Source organism: Molothrus ater, chromosome Z, assembly GCF_012460135.2.
Source record: "Molothrus ater isolate BHLD 08-10-18 breed brown headed cowbird chromosome Z, BPBGC_Mater_1.1, whole genome shotgun sequence".
Taxonomy (NCBI): Eukaryota; Metazoa; Chordata; class Aves; order Passeriformes; family Icteridae; genus Molothrus; species Molothrus ater.
Window position 1 is genome coordinate 46,608,555 of NC_050511.2, and position 17,348 is coordinate 46,625,902.

Consider the following 17,348-nt stretch of genomic DNA (forward strand, 5'->3'; position numbering starts at 1 on the left):
CCACATCGAAGAAACACCTGACCATTCAGAAGCAAATTTAGAGCTTATTCACAGGGTGAGAACAAAGGGACGCTTCCAGCACAATGGAGGTTTCATTTCTTAGAGTATTTATTTTGACTACCAGTCTCAACAAACTACAGACTATGAGCTATAATCTAGAAACTACAAACTACGAGCTATAATCTACAAACTACAAACTCCTAAAACAACAATGGCCTCTTCCAGGGCTAGTATCTCCTGTTGGCCATAAACTGCTGCGTGGCCATGATCAGAGGCGTCAGGTCGGAGGTCGGCTTGGCTGATGTTACAAACGGATGCTGCCCAAAGAGAAAAAGAAAAACATGAACTCACAGGCTGAAACAGGCTTTCTCTGGCTTCCAGAAAGACACAGAAAGAAGAAAAGGAGGGCATTCTGGGCACCACTGTCTCCACACCCAGGACCTTGCTACATGAGGCAAAATGGCTCCCAATCCCACAAATCCGTGAATCCAGATGTCTTCAGCTTAAGGAGATTTGGTCTAGGTGACCTTGAAAGGCTCCTTGCAAGGCATCCTAGGCCAGGATTCTCCTTTGTTTTCCTTTGCAAGCCCCCAGACTAGGAGATTCTTAGGAGCGGGTCCCATCAGACGCCTTGGACTTGAGCAGATGAGGAGCCCCTGGCAGCGGGCAGCTGGCGCAGCCTGTAGCCGCTTTGCCTTTTACCTGCAGCAGTTCCTGGGCAGACCAGCGCCTGTCCTCGTCCCTCTCCAGGCAGCAGTGCAGAAAGTCTCGCAACCACGCTGACTGTTGCCTGGGATTCTGCAGCTTTGGCCTGCCCCCACTGCTGATCAGCTCTTGAACCTAGAGAAGAAGGAAATGCCACGCTCTACCTGTCTCCTTCGCACCCCAAACTGCTCACACACACCCCACGGGACAGGCTCCACTCTCCCGTGGCACTTTACTCCCTGCCAGAGCCTGGCAGATACCTTTCCTACCCCTACTGAAAGAACACAAAGCCACAGGCAGCCATAGCCAGTCCAATAGGCAAAGGCTCTTGCCTTCACCCCTGATTTCACTGGCTGATGGGGACTAAAAGCCCAGCTTTGCCCTTTTGTCAAAGCTTCCATCAAGCAAAAGGCATCACCATTTTTTTGTGCGGTTCGTGCACTGAAATGGCAAGGGGACGATCTGGACAAGGAGCACGAGAGACTATGCAGCCTGGAACCTCTCATTTCCATGTGTTAGCAAGCTTGCCAGGCAGAAGAATGGGAGCAGATTGTGTTTGGGTGACAGCAGTATCTGAGAGCAGTTGCAGCGCACCGTGCGGGAGGTTTTCATCCGGTAAGGAGGCGCCCCTTCCACCATCTCGATCCCCACAATGCCGAAGGACCAGATGTCCACTTTGGGGCCGTAGAGCTTCCTGGTGAAGATTTCTGGAGCCATCCAGTAAGTGGTCCCAACAGCTGATCTCCGTTTGCTCTGCTCAGCGGTCAGCTGAGCAGCAAGGCCAAAATCAGCTGAGGAGAAAAAACAGGCCAGTGTGAACGAGGAAAGCAAACCAAAGAAATCCCCACTGTACCAATGTCCAAGAGGGCAGCGTGGAACCCGCCTGCCATCAAGGGGCCATGCTGCCATTCCTCTGGCCTGCAGCCCAGGAAATACCAAATTGGCCACTTATCAAAAGCCCCAGGTTTCAGGCACTGGCTTTTAGTGCCCTGAAGCTATTAGACTGTAAGTGCCTTGCTTGGGAAGGGACACACCCACAAGCCAAAGGCACTCCTGAGCCCTTGTTCCCAGCAACACCTCCCTGCACCTTGGGGCTGTGCTCTGTGCTTGCAGCAGGGCAGCCTGGACTGCCACAGGCACCACTGCAGGGAACCGGCAGTCACCCAAAGGCAGCCCCACACCGCAGCCTGCCACGGCTGAGCCTGGCCAACAACACCCACCCAACTTGACGGATCCGTCCAGACCCAGGAGAATGTTGTGGCTTTTGACGTCCCGGTGGATCACTTGCTTGGAGTGAAGGAAATCCAGGCCTTGCAGGCACTGAGAGAGGAAAAAGAAACACCAGCCTAAGTGGATTTCATCCCACAAGCGGGGAAGTGGCACATCTGCAACACTGCAACATTCCTGGGCCATGCTGAGCCATGGCACGACAGGCTGCTGGCAAGGGCAAGAGCTTGCTGCTCCAACACGAGGACAGCAGTGCCTTTCTAAGTGAGGGTGTGTTTGCTTCTGAAAGAGAAAGGACAATTGTTCCTCCGGCCACTGCCCTGCAACCACAGACTGCAGCAGCACTGCTGCAGTGGCTGTGCTCTCTCCAGCCAGACAAGAGTGGATGCTTTTGCAAACACCCCTTTGGTGCAAGGCTCTCTTCGAGGCTGAGCTCCATGACAGCCCAGTGTGTATCTTTGTCTGTGCCACTTATTTTACATTGTGCCACCAGCAACTTTGCCCGTCCGGGGAAGCAATGCAGCACACACAGGCTCCAGGCAAGAGTTTAGAGAGGCAAACACAAACACACGAGAAGAAGGGCAGGGACACTGGCAGGCACTTCAGATGCTCTTGCTACTGCCAGTCATAAGAGAAAGGCAGCAAGGAGGCTCAGAAGATGAAATCTCTCCTCTCCTTGTCACCCATTTGGAAGGACCATCCCGACCAAGGCGTGGGAAGCAGAGGCACCATCCCTTACCTCCCGAGAGACAGCTGCTATCTCTCCTTCTGCCAGGCGAGTCTCCCTGATGACATCGTGTAAGGAACCTCCGTCCATGTATTCCATCACGAGCCAGAGTTCCTCGTCCAGCAGGTAGCTGAAAGGAGGAAACAGCAGCCTGGAGATGAAGGCGTGCACTCAAACCACCACATGGATTCTTGTTTCTCTGTGTCTCTCTCAGAGGAAGACAGGAGGAATTGAGCAGTCATTCACTACGCTCTACAGGCCTTGAACTCTGGGCAGTCTAAAACACTGCTTGGTATATCCACACCAACGAACAGGCCAAGGGAAATACAATCTGCAGTGCTTTGGCAACACTTCAGACCCATGGGGAAAAAATCCAACCCCAAACCCAACAAAACCATGGGGTGAGAGCACAGGAACTTTGAGGCTGTTGGCTCAGTAAGATAGGGCCAATCTGGCCTTTGAAAGCGCCCTTCAAACTCGGGATGCCAGGAAAGAGTAATGCAGCCCCAATGCAATCTCCTCCCAAGACACTGTAGATCAGCCCAGAAACAGGAATGAACAGCTCCATCCTCTGCCATCCACCAAAGGAGTGGTTGAACCTCTGGCTTGCAGGATGTGAATGACCTTTCAGAGCAGAACAGCAGAACCACTCACCTGTCTACATAGTTGACAAGGTTGGCGTGCTTATTGCCACGCATGACCTGGATTTCATTCAGGCACAGTTCGCTGCCGCTCTCTTGCAGGAGACTAATTTTCTTTATGGCCACCTAAAACGACATGGAAAACCATGAACCAAAGAAGTCTGTGGCACAGGACCACAAGGGCAACATGGAGACAGTGATTATGGGATGATAGTGCTGGGCTGGGCCAAGCTGCCTTGTGACAGGACATCAGACCGCCTGCTCGGGCACCTCCCAGGACACAGAGCCACATACCCTTTGCCCTGGAAACCTGGCAGAAACACGCTCTAAGCTCTCCACCTCAGAGGTCTAACAACACTCACTGTGCCCAGGGCCAGTCTTCTCCCATGGCCTTACTTTATCATCCCCATGCTCATTCACACACCTCTTGCAAGCAGGAAGCCATTTTGTGCCAGTAAAAATGGAGCAAAACTGCTGGGAAACCATTGGCACTTCTAGGGGATTTGATCATTAATCCAGCAGTCACTGGCATTCTCCATTGCACAACAACAAAGCAAACAGTTAGAGATGTGGCAGATAAAATGCTGTCCTAACAACATCCTGAGGGCTATTCCTCCTAAGAAATACAACCCTACATACTTCACGATGAAAAAAGTCCACGATGATGAAAACATCATTAAGGACACCTCCAAAAACCACAATCCAAGCACTTCCTCACTTCAGGAATTTTCATTTTGCTCCACTCAAATACTTTTCTTCACACCACTGACATTTGGAATTACTGCCTAACTAGAAAAAGAAATAACCCATGCCATGATCATCTAGGGATATACACCGGGCTACGAGCAGGGCTTAGGCCCTTGAGAGTCTCCTTGCAGACCACTCTGTCTAAGCACAGTTCCAAGGGCAGCACTGCAGGTGCCTACAGAACTACCAGCACGATTCCCATGTATTTGCTAACAGCCAGAAAAGAGAATTCAGGAACCCTGCAGCCCCAAAGAGCAGTGCCATGCTCTGAGACACCACCTGGGCACTAAGACGCAGCCAGCGTGTCCTCCTCTGGCCTCCTTGCATTCCCAGGGGCAGCTGAGAAGGACAAAATCTGTCCCCACTGTATTTGGCAGGCGGACACTGCTCTGCACTTCATCTGCCTTTGCAGCAAAGCTCTCCTGGCCACCCAAAGCTCAGCCACAGCTCACAGCAGAGGGGAGGGCACTCGAGAGCTGCAGATGCTGCAGCGCTGCTTGGCGCTTACCTCTTCTCCTGTGGCAGTCTCCACTGCCATGCACACCGTGCCGAAACCCCTAGAAACAAAACAGCAGCGGAGAAAGAAGAAGTCCTTTAGTCCCTGCCAGTGCAAGACACTGCAGTCCAATGGCAAATAAGTCCTGGGGCAAACAGTAAATGGAATAGGACAGATTCTTGTCTGGGTCTTTCCCCCCTTTTCTCTTTCTGTATCTGTATACGTGTGTGGGATTTTTCCAGGAACTTGCCAGTTGGGCCTTCTCCCACCTCTCCTTGGAGCCTGTCTGCCAAACTCAAGCCCCACTACTGAGGCCTTCTGAGAAGCCTGAGGCCACGGAACAGCCATTGGAGGAAAGCCTCCAGACACAGATCCCTTCTCCAGCTTGCAAGGAAGTTAGTGCCCGGCCACAGCTGCAGCCACAGCCAGAGTAGGGAAAGGCTTCCATTGCTGCACACACAAATGGAGAAGTCCTCAAAACACAGGATCCTTGGACAGCGGCGTTCTGAGTCCAGAGCTGTTGTCAGCTGCTTCTCTTCGGTGCACCAGACACCTGGAGGACTCTGCTTTTCTGGAGACTTCTTGTACATTTGCCTTCTCACAGGGAAAATGTTGCAAATCAGTCCCATTTCCAGTCAGCAGAGCCGGCTTTCAAAGGGAACAGCTTGGTGGATTCTCTGCAGGAAAGGCCTAAACCCCACAGGATCACCAGGGTTCTGCCATCAGCCAGATGATGCCTTTTCCTCTGGAGTGCATTGGCACTGGCCATTGCCCTGAAGCTTTGTCTTTTGCCACCTCAGCTACAAAAGAGAGCTGCTTCTTTCCTTTCTGCTTTTGCCTGCTAGACTAGGTGGTGGCCATCCAGACCACTGAATCTTGGTTTCAGCAAAATACTGGAAAGAAATGTTACCCAGAGCTGTTCCCTGACAGCTGTCAGCTGCTGACTTGACCTCTGAGGCAACAAAGTTTCTCCTCCTTTCATTCCCACGCATTCTGTATTCTTTTGAAACATGCAAAAATGCTTTCTCCTAGGAAGAGCGGCAATCAGGTGCAACAGACTTGAGGGACAGGAGATCTGCCAGGTGCTGCTCTTTTCTTCTGCCGCAGAAAAGACATTGCCAGCATCCAGGTGTCTTTGCCGCCATGCCTTCGGACCACAGCTGTAAATGCTGACCAGTACTGAGAGATCATCAGGCATCATCCTAACGCAGTGTCTGAACAGCTTTGGAGCTTGCCTGACGTCGCTCTGGGGAGATGTGACACCAGCAAAATGCACAGGCCCTGCCTTTGAAGAAGGAACTGTGGCTGCGCTCACCCTTTGCCAATGGTTTCCAGCTCTGTGTACTCAGCCTCAGGATCTCCCTCGCTCACCAGCATCTCTGTAAAAATCCCAAGGAAAGATGCTCACTTCAAAAGAGATCCCACCCTGCAGCAGATCAGAAAGGCAGCCCCACTCTCTGCGACTCTGGGCCCTTTCAACTCAGGCAGTCGGCAAACAACACCACCACCGCACCACCACCGCCACCACCTCAGAAACAACAGCAGCAAGACGAGCAGCCCTGCAGCACAGATGGCCTACACCAAACTAGAAGTCTAAACTAAAATCTAAGCACGTGCAGAAACAGTCAGAGGATACAGGGATCAGAAACCTGTAACCAAGAGAACTGGTTGTTGTCTAGAAATGTTAAGGGCAGCAGGAATAACAAAACCTTGCTGTTCTTGGCAAGCAACACTCTGTGACCTTCAACCAAAGCTTTAATCCTTGCAAACATCAAAGGCATCTTGGCTCCTGGAATCAATTGTTCTCAACTGCTGCCCTTTGCAGAACAGCAAGAATATTGCAAAGTGCTTCCAGTAGAAGCACAGTCTGCAGCTTTAAGCAGGACAATTCTGCCTAAACAATGGCCTTCTGCCTTTCAGGAGCAGCAGCTCATGTTCCAAACTAATGTGCTGGGCCTTAGGAATGAGGTGCCTCAGCCTTTAGGACAGGCCGAGTTCTGAAGATGACCTTGGCCGTGCCCCACAGGAGCTCCTTGAGGCCTACTCATTGGCTGGGTCACGGCCTCCTGCTCAGCCAGAAACAACCTCTGGTTTGCCTTTTGCCTCCAGGGAAGCTCAGGCAAAGCCAAGCCAGGCTGAGCTGCTCTCAGAGGCAGGAGCAACACCCCAGTGACCCCTCACCACCTCAAAGCACAACAACAGGTCCTGTGTGGAGGCCTCAGGAGCTGGCACTCAGCTGAGGAGGAACAGGAGCTGGGACAGCTCATGCCGACACACGCACACACAGGGCACTGCTCCAGCAGACAAGGATCACAAAGGACGTACTCAGCATGGCCAGGCACTTGTCCTCTGTCCTCTCTCCCAGCTGCTCCCAGCTGCCAGAGGAGCTACTCGTGCTCCAGATGCACGAGCTGCTCACGCTGCACTTGCCAGCCTGGGGACTGGAGGCTCCTTCAGAGCCTTCTGCTGCAGCTCCTGCAGGTGCCAGGACAGAGGAGGTGGAGCTCTGGGAAAAGAAAGGAGTGAGGTCACAAATGTGCCTGGCAGAGGGGCCCCTGCCATTCCATTTCAAATGCAAGCCCCTGGGAAGATGCTGCTGGCCACAGCCAGGGCTCTTCACCTCTCAGCTTTTGCAGCCCGCTTCTCCAGCTCAAGGCCCAAAATCCAAAGGCTGCTTTTACACCACGGACAAAATGGCACCACACTCACTGCTAACCAAAGCAGGCACTTACTGATGATGTTTGCTCTGGGCCTGGGCTGACAGCAGGGGCAGGTTCATGAGCACCTTCCTCCTCTTCAGCCTCTTCCTCGGGTGCAGAGGCAGCCAGAGCAGGTGTTGACGCTGCCCTTCTGCTCTGGGGACACACAGCAGCATGAGGGACAGGAAAGAACCTGGCATTCACCACCTCACCTATATTCAGCTACAGGCCCCGCTGCATCTCAGCTGTTTCTTTAGCTACTGACAGCTGCTCACTGCGCAGGGCCAGGTCCCTCCTGGGGACAGTGTCTCCTCCTATCCTGCAAGCTTCTGAACTGCACCTTTGCACTGCTCTCTTCACTGGGGACACAGAGCCTGCACAGCCACTGGCCACCAAAGGCCTCACTTGTACCCCAGCAGCATGCCAAGACATCCTAATGCTACCTCCCGTCTCTTGCTAAGACAAATTCACAGCCCCGTTCAGAACAGTAGGAAGGTGATCCCTGAACTTCCAAGTTCCAGGCCTCACTGCCTGCGGGAAGGGCAGGAAAGATTCCAGCCCTCAGCATGGTCCATGCCAGGCACGGGAGGTGCTGTCTGATCAGAAACTTGCAGCTATGCTTTGCTCCAGCCACAGGACTGCCCAGAGCTGCCACTTACTGATGCTGCATGCTCAGGCCCTGCAGTGGCAGCAGGTACACTTTGCTGGGCATCTTCCTCCCCTTGGGCCTCTTCTTCAGGAAGACACACAGCCACTGGAGGCTCCGAGGTTCCCTTAGGGCTCTGCAGACAGACAGCAGCGTCAGGGACACGTAACCTCCTTTATATTCAGCTCTAGACCCAGATGCACTCAGGAGAAAGCATCTGCAGAGAAATGGGATTCTAAGGTGCTCAGACTCCAGTAAAATGGGCCAGCTAGATGGCACTGCGCTCTCTTGTACAGGAGAAATTCCATCAGGGCAGCCACCACTTTCAGCTGCTTAAAAGTTCTGGAAAGGAACTGGAGAAAACAGCCCTGGGTCCTCCTGCTGCTGCTGTTGCTGCAAAGGGCCTGGGCTGTACTTTCATTCATCCAGCCAGGCTGGCACCGGACCGCAACAGGCCCAGCTCACACCTTGCTCCGCAATGGCCAAATGCTACCAAGGCCAGAGGCTCCTTTGCCACTCACCCAAAGACCGGATTCTCTCCAGGCACGGCTGATGTGACCTGCAACACACAAGGGAAAAAGAACCAGATGCTCTAAGAAAACTGCCTGTGCTGGCCATGCCCACCCAAAAGTCAACCCAAAGACAGAGCATTCTGCTTTCACTACACCACTCCAGCAGCATCCCTTGTGGCACACAGCAAGCAAGACAACAGCAGCACAAAATACTGCCTGGTGTCTACCTTTTCTCCTCTTTGGCCACTCAACCCATAGAAACTTGAGACTGAGAAAGTCTACAAGTGGTTCTCTAACACTCATTGCTTCTGCCCCACCTCACCCGGCAGCGGCTACAGCTCCTCTCTTTCCTCTATTTCAGTCTTCTCAAGACATTGCATGCAGCAATTGCCGTGAGCTTACTGAAAACCTTTCCCCAAGGAGGCTTCACCCAAGTCCCTCTGAGCCATGGTGGCAGTTCTATCATGACACAGCACAGGAACAGCTCCTGTGTGTGGGAGCATACAAGGACTCCTCAGAAATGTCTATCTCAGAGGCCTTTACCAAGCTCATTCTGTGATTTCATCACAGAACAAATGGTTCTTTTAGCGCACAGGAAGTGTCAAGTTCCACAGGCACATGCTGGGATGAGGGAATGCAGACAAAAAGCCTTGAACTGAGGGACTTTGCCTCAGTCCTGGAGAGCAGTGCACAGCTTTTACAAGGACGCCTGCCAAACTCTCCCAGTCTTCCCATCCTGGAAGTTGTCTTGCTTGAGCCAGCAATCTGAGGAGACTCCAGACTCCATTGCCACAGGCTGTGGCACGGCAGGAGCGGAATCCCCGCAGGCTACATCACAAATGCTGCCCATGCCCCACTGGCTAGAGACACGCCCTTCTTAGCTGGAGCTGTGGGCAGGGGCGTTACCCAACTGAAGGCCTCTGTGTGGCATTTGGGTTTCCATATGCTGCACTGAACAAAAACATCTACTTACGTGCCAGGTGGGTGAAAAAGTACCCGGAATAAGCCACGGTAAAAGCCGTGAAAGCTGCAGCACACACTCCCTCCATGGCTGGAGCAGTGCTGCTCAATCTGCAAGGGACAAAGCCTGTAGGGAGAAAACCAAAAAACTCAGAGTCCTGCTGGCAGAGACCTCGTCGATCAGCAGGTTCCCCTGCAGTGAGCGTGCCGCAGAGCTGCTCTGCACACTGAGCCCTTCCGGGCCTCGGCACAGCAACTCTGCCTGACAACGCTGCCATGCGGCCGCTGACATCACAATAGCAGTGCCCTGGGCTGCTTTGTGAGTTCATGCACAGAACCACACCTTCTCTACAGATAATGCCAAAAAAAGCCTGCAGCGTTCTCCTCTGCTACAAAGCCACACAAAAAGCCCTCCTAGTCCATCACCTGTTGCTCAAGGCATCTAAGAGTAAAAACACACTAAGCCCCTCTAGCCCAAACTGAGAAGCTGAGCACTGAGAAGGGAGCAGGATGCGAAGAACCACATTAGTGCTCTTTGGCCACTATTGCTTCCGAGCAAAAACCAGAAGGCTTCTTCCAGCGGGACCTCCCTTAGTTCTAGAAAGCAGCAAACTATCAGAACCCAGGAAATTCCTCTGCCTGCCCTGGAGGGCTCAAGCCGCTGCCCGGGGGCTCAGAGACTTTGGCACAGAGCCCAAGACGCCTGTGCCTTTGATTTAGCCCTTGGAAAAAACAATCACCAATCTTGATAAGAAGAATTACAAGTCAAAAGAGTTTAAGTAGAATAATAGGTCGTTTGTCACCAGGTGAAAAAGAGATTTTTGAGGTTTTTAAAGTGACGGCTCGGGGGTCTCAAGGTGGAGGAATTTGGATGTGCCTTGTCCTTTTTCCTCCTTCCTCCTAGCCTCCATCTTCTGGGTGATGATGGCGCTTTTAGATTGGTTTAGAGCAGAAGCTCACTGTCTCACATAGGTGATAGGTATTGGGAAGTTATTGTAAATAGTGTACACATAGTTTTTAGTATAAAAAGACAACACTGCCTCTGAGGTGGGCAGTGTGCCTCAACCCAACCTGCTAGACAGACCTTGGCGGGTCAGAGAAAGAATATTATAGATAAGAAACAATAAACAACCTTGAGACCAAGAACAGAAGAGTTCCGACTCCTTCTTCAACTGCCGGGCTGGGGAAAGAGACTTTCTAACGCATCTCAGGGTCACTCTGACCAGCAGAGATTCCAAGAGCAAACAGGGAGAAGCACGACTTCAATGACATTTAGAGTTTTCTCCTAGGTACAGAGACAAGGCCATGCGTCTTTCAGCATTGTTATTCAAAACATTTTACATCAAAGCCGTGGCTGGGATTTCAGCAGGGAAACGCCATGACAGGAAATGCAAGGAGGATCCTTCTCTCTGACTCACTCTAGCAGAGAGGCCTTGGCACCAAAGCACCACCACCATATTTTCCCCCCACTTTTGTCCTTCCACAGTAATTTTTAGGACACAGGGCTGAGATGGGTGGCACTGAAGTGACAGCTCTGACACACAGCTGAAACCATCAGGGCCAGGGGGGCATGTGGGACTGTTTTTCTTCTCCAGCAGAACAAGGCAAGCCAGAGTGCTGACACTGATACCAAGTGAGTTCAGCCAAGCCCAAAGGAGTGCAGCCAAGCCAAGTGCAGCCCAGCAGGCTGGTAGGAAGAGGCAGCGAAGCGGCAGATCCCATTCCCACGGACACGCCCGGCGTGGCGGACTGATGGCAGCGGCAGTGCCAAACAGAGCTCCGCAGGGAGAGACAGACACCCATCACCATCGCCACTGCCACCAGCACTGCCGCAGAGAGGGAGCAGCAAACTGCCACTGCAGGTCCAGAGCTGCTCCAGGCAGCACCAGCAGCCCCCATCTACCATCAGAACCATGCTGTAAGCCCTGGCCATCCTGTCTTTGCTCCAGCGGCCCCGTGTGACACTGCACCTTTCTTGCTTAAGCCATTACCTCTTTCGCACCATTTTCTTCCTATTGTCGTCTACTGCTTTTTTTTTTTGTTTTTCCCCTCACTACATTATAACTCTAACATTCTCAGCTTCTCATAGATTGGTTTTTCCATGGTCGCCCTCCATTGTGGTGGAGAAGGGGAGAGAGGAGAGGCTTTCCCAGGACTATCTCAAGATGAGGACATAGAAAGGAGGGAAGGCCTTAGAAAGAAAAAACAACACTCAGGATGCCTCTTTGGGAAGGAAGAAAATGTGCAATTTCTTAATATCCAGCCACAAATCTCTGGAGTCTTGACAGCCAAGAAGCACAGGAACCTGGAAACCTTGTTGTGAGACACTGGAGGACATTGCTGGCTCAAGCCCTTTCAGGCGCTTGTAGGTGGGGAAAGGGGCAGACCAAGCCTTGCTCTGCTGAGGCGATGCCCTACTCTGCACGCCCCACACCCCCAGGCCTGCATGCCAGCCCAGCTGTGGCCGCTGATCCCTGGCACACCAGAGGCAAGGCTCCACAGCTGTGTCTGGAGCCCCTAACCCAGCTCCTAAATGGCCAGGTGAGTGGGAGCCCCATGTGGGGGAAGGCCCCAGGAAAGCCAAAGGCTATTTACCTCGGGATGTGTGGCCACCACATCTCTTGACCCTACCTCCTCTTGGAATTTCTATCAGCTGAACACCACTGGAACCAGGAGTGGTAGCTATGTTGGTTCTTTTCTGTCATTCTCTCCTGCTCTTTCTTTTCCCAATTCCATCCTCTCAGATTTTTGAGAAATTTAAAATCTATCAGGCTTAGACTTTGTTAAGCTGAATGGGCTAAGTTAATGCTTCATGGAAAGTTTTATGTTGATTGAATCCTGCTCAAAGGGGTTTTTTGCCTTCAAAGTTCACTGATTCTCAAAAGTTGCCAGGGAAGAGTTTTTTGTTGTTCCAGCTCCTGGAGAATGTCTCGTCAGTATTTCTCCCGCTTTTCTAACTCAGAGTACATGAACAAGTTTAAGTCCTTTTAAAGTCTCTCATAGAGCAACGTTGTTGGGGCCTTACATCTTAATTGGCACAGCAAGCAGGGTACTCTTGAGGTGACACGGGCCTTTTATACAGCAGGAACTGCTCATGACATAATAAAGGAGAAATCAATTTTCAGTCAAAGCTGCTATTTCCTGGCAGAAAAGTAATGGAATCCTACGCAGAAACTGATCTGAACTGCTCTCCAGTGACCGACTTGCTAAAAGCTTCAATAAAAACTTGCCCAGCACGAAAGAGAGAGGGGGACTGAGGGAAACTGGCACCATCCGCAGTTACTTGTGCAGAAAAGGTGACCTTTGGCAGAAGAAAATTAAACATTCCCAGGGAAGGACCATGCCTGGTAGCCATAGGCATGGAGGTTTGACTCAGAGAGCTGAATGTTGCCCAACAGCTAGAAAAGGAGCTGAACCAATTGCAAATTGCCTCAGAAGCCTGAAACAATAGGCGGCCTCAGGCCAGAGCAGGAACTGAATGCTGGGGTGAAGGCAGCCCCCAAAACATGAGAAACCACTGAAAGACGCTGCTGCAAAGCCAAAGAGCCTTAGAGCTGCAATTTAACACTGCTGGGCAAGGCCTGGAACCAGCGCTTTCCAGACTCCAGGAACAGCCGGGCCTCCCTGACTGCAAGGTCAGCCCCGCAGCCCCTGGCAGGGCTTTAATGCCTCAAAGCCCAACCGCGCCCCTCAGCCCAAACTGCGCCCGCCCCTCCCAAACACAGAGGCGGGACGGCGCCGAGGGGATGTCACCTTCCTCTGCTCCCTGCAGGACAGGTTCCGCTGTGCACAGCCAATCTTCTCCCCTCCTTCTCATCCCAAGCCCTCCCCGCGGATAAAGAAGGAATTCGCTCCTCAGGAGGCAGAGTCGGGGAGTGAGTGATACGTCAGTCTGCAACAGAAGTGGTTGAATTACACGGGAAAATTAACAATGATCCTAAAGAAATGGAGAATGTTTGGGGAATTTTTCTCCTGGGGAGGAATGAAATAAATCTTTTGGAGAAGGAAGCACATGGTGAAAAGCCCTGGTCTTCTGCCTGGGGAACAAGCTGTGGTTTGCAAAGTTTGGACCCCTTGGAGAGGGGAGAACCCCCAAGCAATGCATGAGAAACAGGGGATGTCCCGTTCACCTCCTTCAGTGTTAATTGTAATTTATTTCAAAATTTATGGATGTAGGCTGAGAAAACAAAATCTCGGCACCACCTCCAAAACGTGAGTTGGGAGAAGGTGGTGAATTCAAATATCCCAAGAGGCTCTCTGGAAAGAAATTGGGGAATAAGTAGAGACTCATTTTCCCTGTATTCTCAAGGAAGCTTTGCAAACTGCTCCTCCTGTGCCTCCTTCTGGCAGCCGTGGGCATTGAGCCTTGTCTGCCACCAGAGCCTGGAGGCAGAAATGCTGCTGCTAGAGAATCTGTAACCCTTAGGAGAAAATGCTTTCATCATGGTGCAAGTTTGTTGTTTTGGTCTCACTGATGTGATAAATGGCTGTGATTCGTGCTAACAAAATTGTAAATATATCAATAGTTTTGGAAGATAGTTGGGAAAAGTATATGTGATCAGTGTTATGAAGCAGATAGGTTTTTTAGCTGATACCTGAGGGAAACAGGATACAGGGATTGGATTTCACCTTAGGGACGGACTAAGTATTGGTAAGGTACTTGATATTTGAAAGAAGATAACTCTTGCCTAATAAGTTTTATTAGTGATTGTCACTTTCTTGATGTCTTCTACATTTCTTTATACAGACTTTTATTGCAGGTTTGATTAAAGCATCACCAAAACTTTCTCAGGCAGAGAACACAAATGTGGATAGTTCCTGTGTATGAAGTAGGTCCAAGTGGGACTGAGTTTTCTTTTTTGAGAGGTGTTTCATGGAAAGATGAAGTGGTACAGGACTGAAGAACTGCTGTTCTTCACTGCATCGAGTGTTCCCATGTTTTTATCTTGCTAAGTTTTAAGACATTCATGTTCATGTGTTTTATATACATTTGGTGCAAGCACTATTGAGAAATTTTTGTATTTTCTCTCTGGTTGCCACAGGGGGTGGGGAAGATTCCTCCCTAAACTTTTCTTAGGAAAACTTTGAGACCTCTTCCTATCGCCTCAGAGCAAAGCAGAAAATTACTCCACCAGGGCAAGTATGTGTAGGTTTGGTGAGGGATGTGTAGAGCATGATTGTGCAGAAGAAAGGCATGTGGAACTGTTGGTGGCCCCTGGAAGCAGGGACAAAAGGGGCTGACAGAGGAGCAGAGGTGGCAGCTGGAAAGCTCTCTCCAGCTGTGGACATAGAAGGCAGAAGTGGTTAGGCTGACTGAAGACAAGAAGAAAGATTTTGGGTTTGAGAAGCACTGAAGGGTAAGGTAAAGTCAGGAAAGGTATTTGGTCTGAAGCCAGTAGCTTGACTGCAATGATACGCTGAGGAGGTTGGAGCCTCTTGAGTTTTGTGATGTCTTTGAGCCCCACCCCTGAGGCAATCCAGACTATTGCGACTCTTAAGTCATTTCAGATGACTTTCCTGAGAAAGGCTGCTCTGCTGTCATTTTCTGAAACACAGTGAGAGGATCCCTCTCTGGCTGCCTCTTCCCTTCTCTGCCCCACATGACAGCCAAAGTGAGTCCATTGCCAGCAGGAGGGGTGTGCAAATGGGGAATGTCCTGGGGACGCATGGCCAGCGTGGAGCACTGCTATTGGCATGCCAAAAGTCTGGTGGGGAGAAAGCTTCTTGTGTCTCGTTTGCAAGCTGAGCTTCCTATCCCCTTTCAAAGCCTTTCACAGTCTAGTGCTCTGTCAACAGTGCCTCAGTTCTGTGATGGGAATTGTGAAGTCCTTTCAGAGAAGCCTTGCCTGAAAGAGAACAGGTCTGGCTTGCAGTGCATTGCTCTGTAGGCCTTAGGAAGTTGCTTTGCCAGCCCTTACCCACTTACTGGCCAAAAAACACAGGTGAAAGACTGAAGCTTTGCCAGCTGTGACAGTGCCCCAAAGAGAAGGCAGTTAGGGGCAAAATAAGGAGAATTATTTTGGTGCTGGCACACACATCAGGTACCAGGTGGGTGAGAAAAGCCATCTGTAAATAGCTCAGCTGACAATCAGGGAGGGGAAGGTGCAAAGAAAGGAAGAGGTAGGAATCTCAAAGGAATGAGAGGACTATGTACAGAAGTTGAAACTAGCTAAAAGAAAAAAAAAGGTGTAATTGGATAAAATAGTGAAAAAATTAAGCAAGTCTTCTCTTGGTGCTAGATGGTGCATTGGGGGATAGTGTTGGCAGCTTTGGGTGCCCATCCCAAAGCCATCACCTGTTTTCCCTCTGCCCTGAGACAGGTTCAGACAGGCTGTTGATCTGCATGGCCACTCCCAGTTGGCCCCAGAGTCCTCTCCACTTCATGATCAGCTCACCATAGGTTTTCTGGCTGTCCTCCGATGTGGCTTCTCTTCTCCTGAGCCTTGGTGTTGGTCATTGTTGTCTGATGTGTGGCTGTGTGGTCATTTTTGGCCCGTGCCCTCCAGGACAAGCCCCCACACTCCCCCTTTTTTGTTTTCTTTAAAATGATAGTTATAACAATCATAGTAAAAATAATATCTTCTTATAGCTAAAACCAACACAATACTTAGTAGATTTTAACTAAACTTGGGAATTACAATAAACAGGTGGGTTGATATTGCAGACATAAGCAAACAAGAAGTAAATACAATTTTCATTTCCCCTCACTTCTCAGGCCCTGACTCCCAGACGGCTCCCCACCACTTCATTCCCCCTCACCCACAAAACAAAAGAGAACAGAAAATCAAAGCCAAAAGACTTATGGTGGAACCTTTCCCAAGTGGCCTTCAGCAAACACACAAGTCAAAAGAAAAGGTTTCATGGGGGACTAGAATGGGGGAACCTTCCGGTGGTGCAGGGCACAGAACTCCTGTGGGGGCAACAGAGTCGGTCCTCCAGCTGTTTTTTTCTCAACTTTTATTGTAGCTCTGATCTCGGAAATACGTATTTCAGCAAAAATGGGGGACTGCTAATGCAAGAGAAAAGTGCGGGCAGGGTTGAGGGCAGTCAGAAAGTGGGTTAGGGTAGAATCCAGGATGCCTGCCAGGGCCATCCTGGCAAGGGGTCAGAAGAGGAGGGGAGATGGCAGATGGCTGGTGGCTCGCCTGTGCTTGCTCTTGAGCAGGTTCCATCTCCCGGCCTGTCCTTCCCAGGGACAATGGGTTCAAGGAAGCAGGGGTGGAACAGGAAAACTGGGAAAGGAAGTCTATCAAATATTGTGCAACTAAAATTTAAATTTAAATGGTAGTCAAATATACCGTCAGTTACCAGCAAACAAAGCAAAGTAAATGATTTTCAATAATCACAGTATCAAATGTATATTGAAACGATAAACAGGAGACCAGGGGAGAGGTTAAAGTCTAGGGGACATTCTTCCAGGCCACAGCCCCAGGAAGTGCCCTAGCAGGCCCACAGGCCTCCCCAGTGGCTCAGGCAGGTCCCAACTGCACAAGTTTTCACTCCCTCATGTTGGCCTTGGTTCCCGTGGCAGAACTTGCCTTCCCGCTGGACACTCACCTGCGCCTGAGCCCCTGGAGAAGCCCGGCTCCCTCCCCCTCTGCCCACAGCCACAGCAGCATCCCCAGCAGTGACACCACTGCTCTGCTCCATTCTGCCCTACTCTGCTCCTCTAGTCACAGCTGCAATGCCTGTATCTCCACAAGAGCTTGTGGCCTGGAGGCACTGAAGGAAGAAGACCTTTGCACGCTTCCAAACCGTGCCACAAATCCCATCCATGTGTCTTCCCACATCGAAGAAACACCTGACCATTCAGAAGCAAATTTAGAGCTTATTCACAGGGTGAGAACAAAGGGACGCTTCCAGCACAATGGAGGTTTCATTTCTTAGAGTATTTATTTTGACTACCAGTCTCAACAAACTACAGACTATGAGCTATAATCTAGAAACTACAAACTACGAGCTATAATCTACAAACTACAAACTCCTAA

General features: G+C 50.8%; 1 protein-coding gene across 1 annotated transcript; it reads right to left on the minus strand.

Annotated features, from left to right (window-relative positions):
• Positions 1 to 227: 227 nt before the first annotated feature.
• Positions 228 to 9,638, minus strand: LOC118699669 (serine/threonine-protein kinase PAK 3-like). The gene is made up of 12 exons (XM_036403766.1): positions 9,374 to 9,638; positions 8,410 to 8,447; positions 7,902 to 8,024; positions 6,869 to 7,049; positions 5,859 to 5,922; positions 4,556 to 4,604; positions 3,314 to 3,426; positions 2,672 to 2,789; positions 1,926 to 2,025; positions 1,300 to 1,496; positions 703 to 840; positions 228 to 317 (listed from the first exon to the last, which is right to left on the minus strand). Exons 1-12 carry the CDS (start codon positions 9,636 to 9,638, stop codon positions 228 to 230), a joined length of 1,476 nt encoding a protein of 491 aa, XP_036259659.1.
• Positions 9,639 to 17,348: the final 7,710 nt, after the last annotated feature.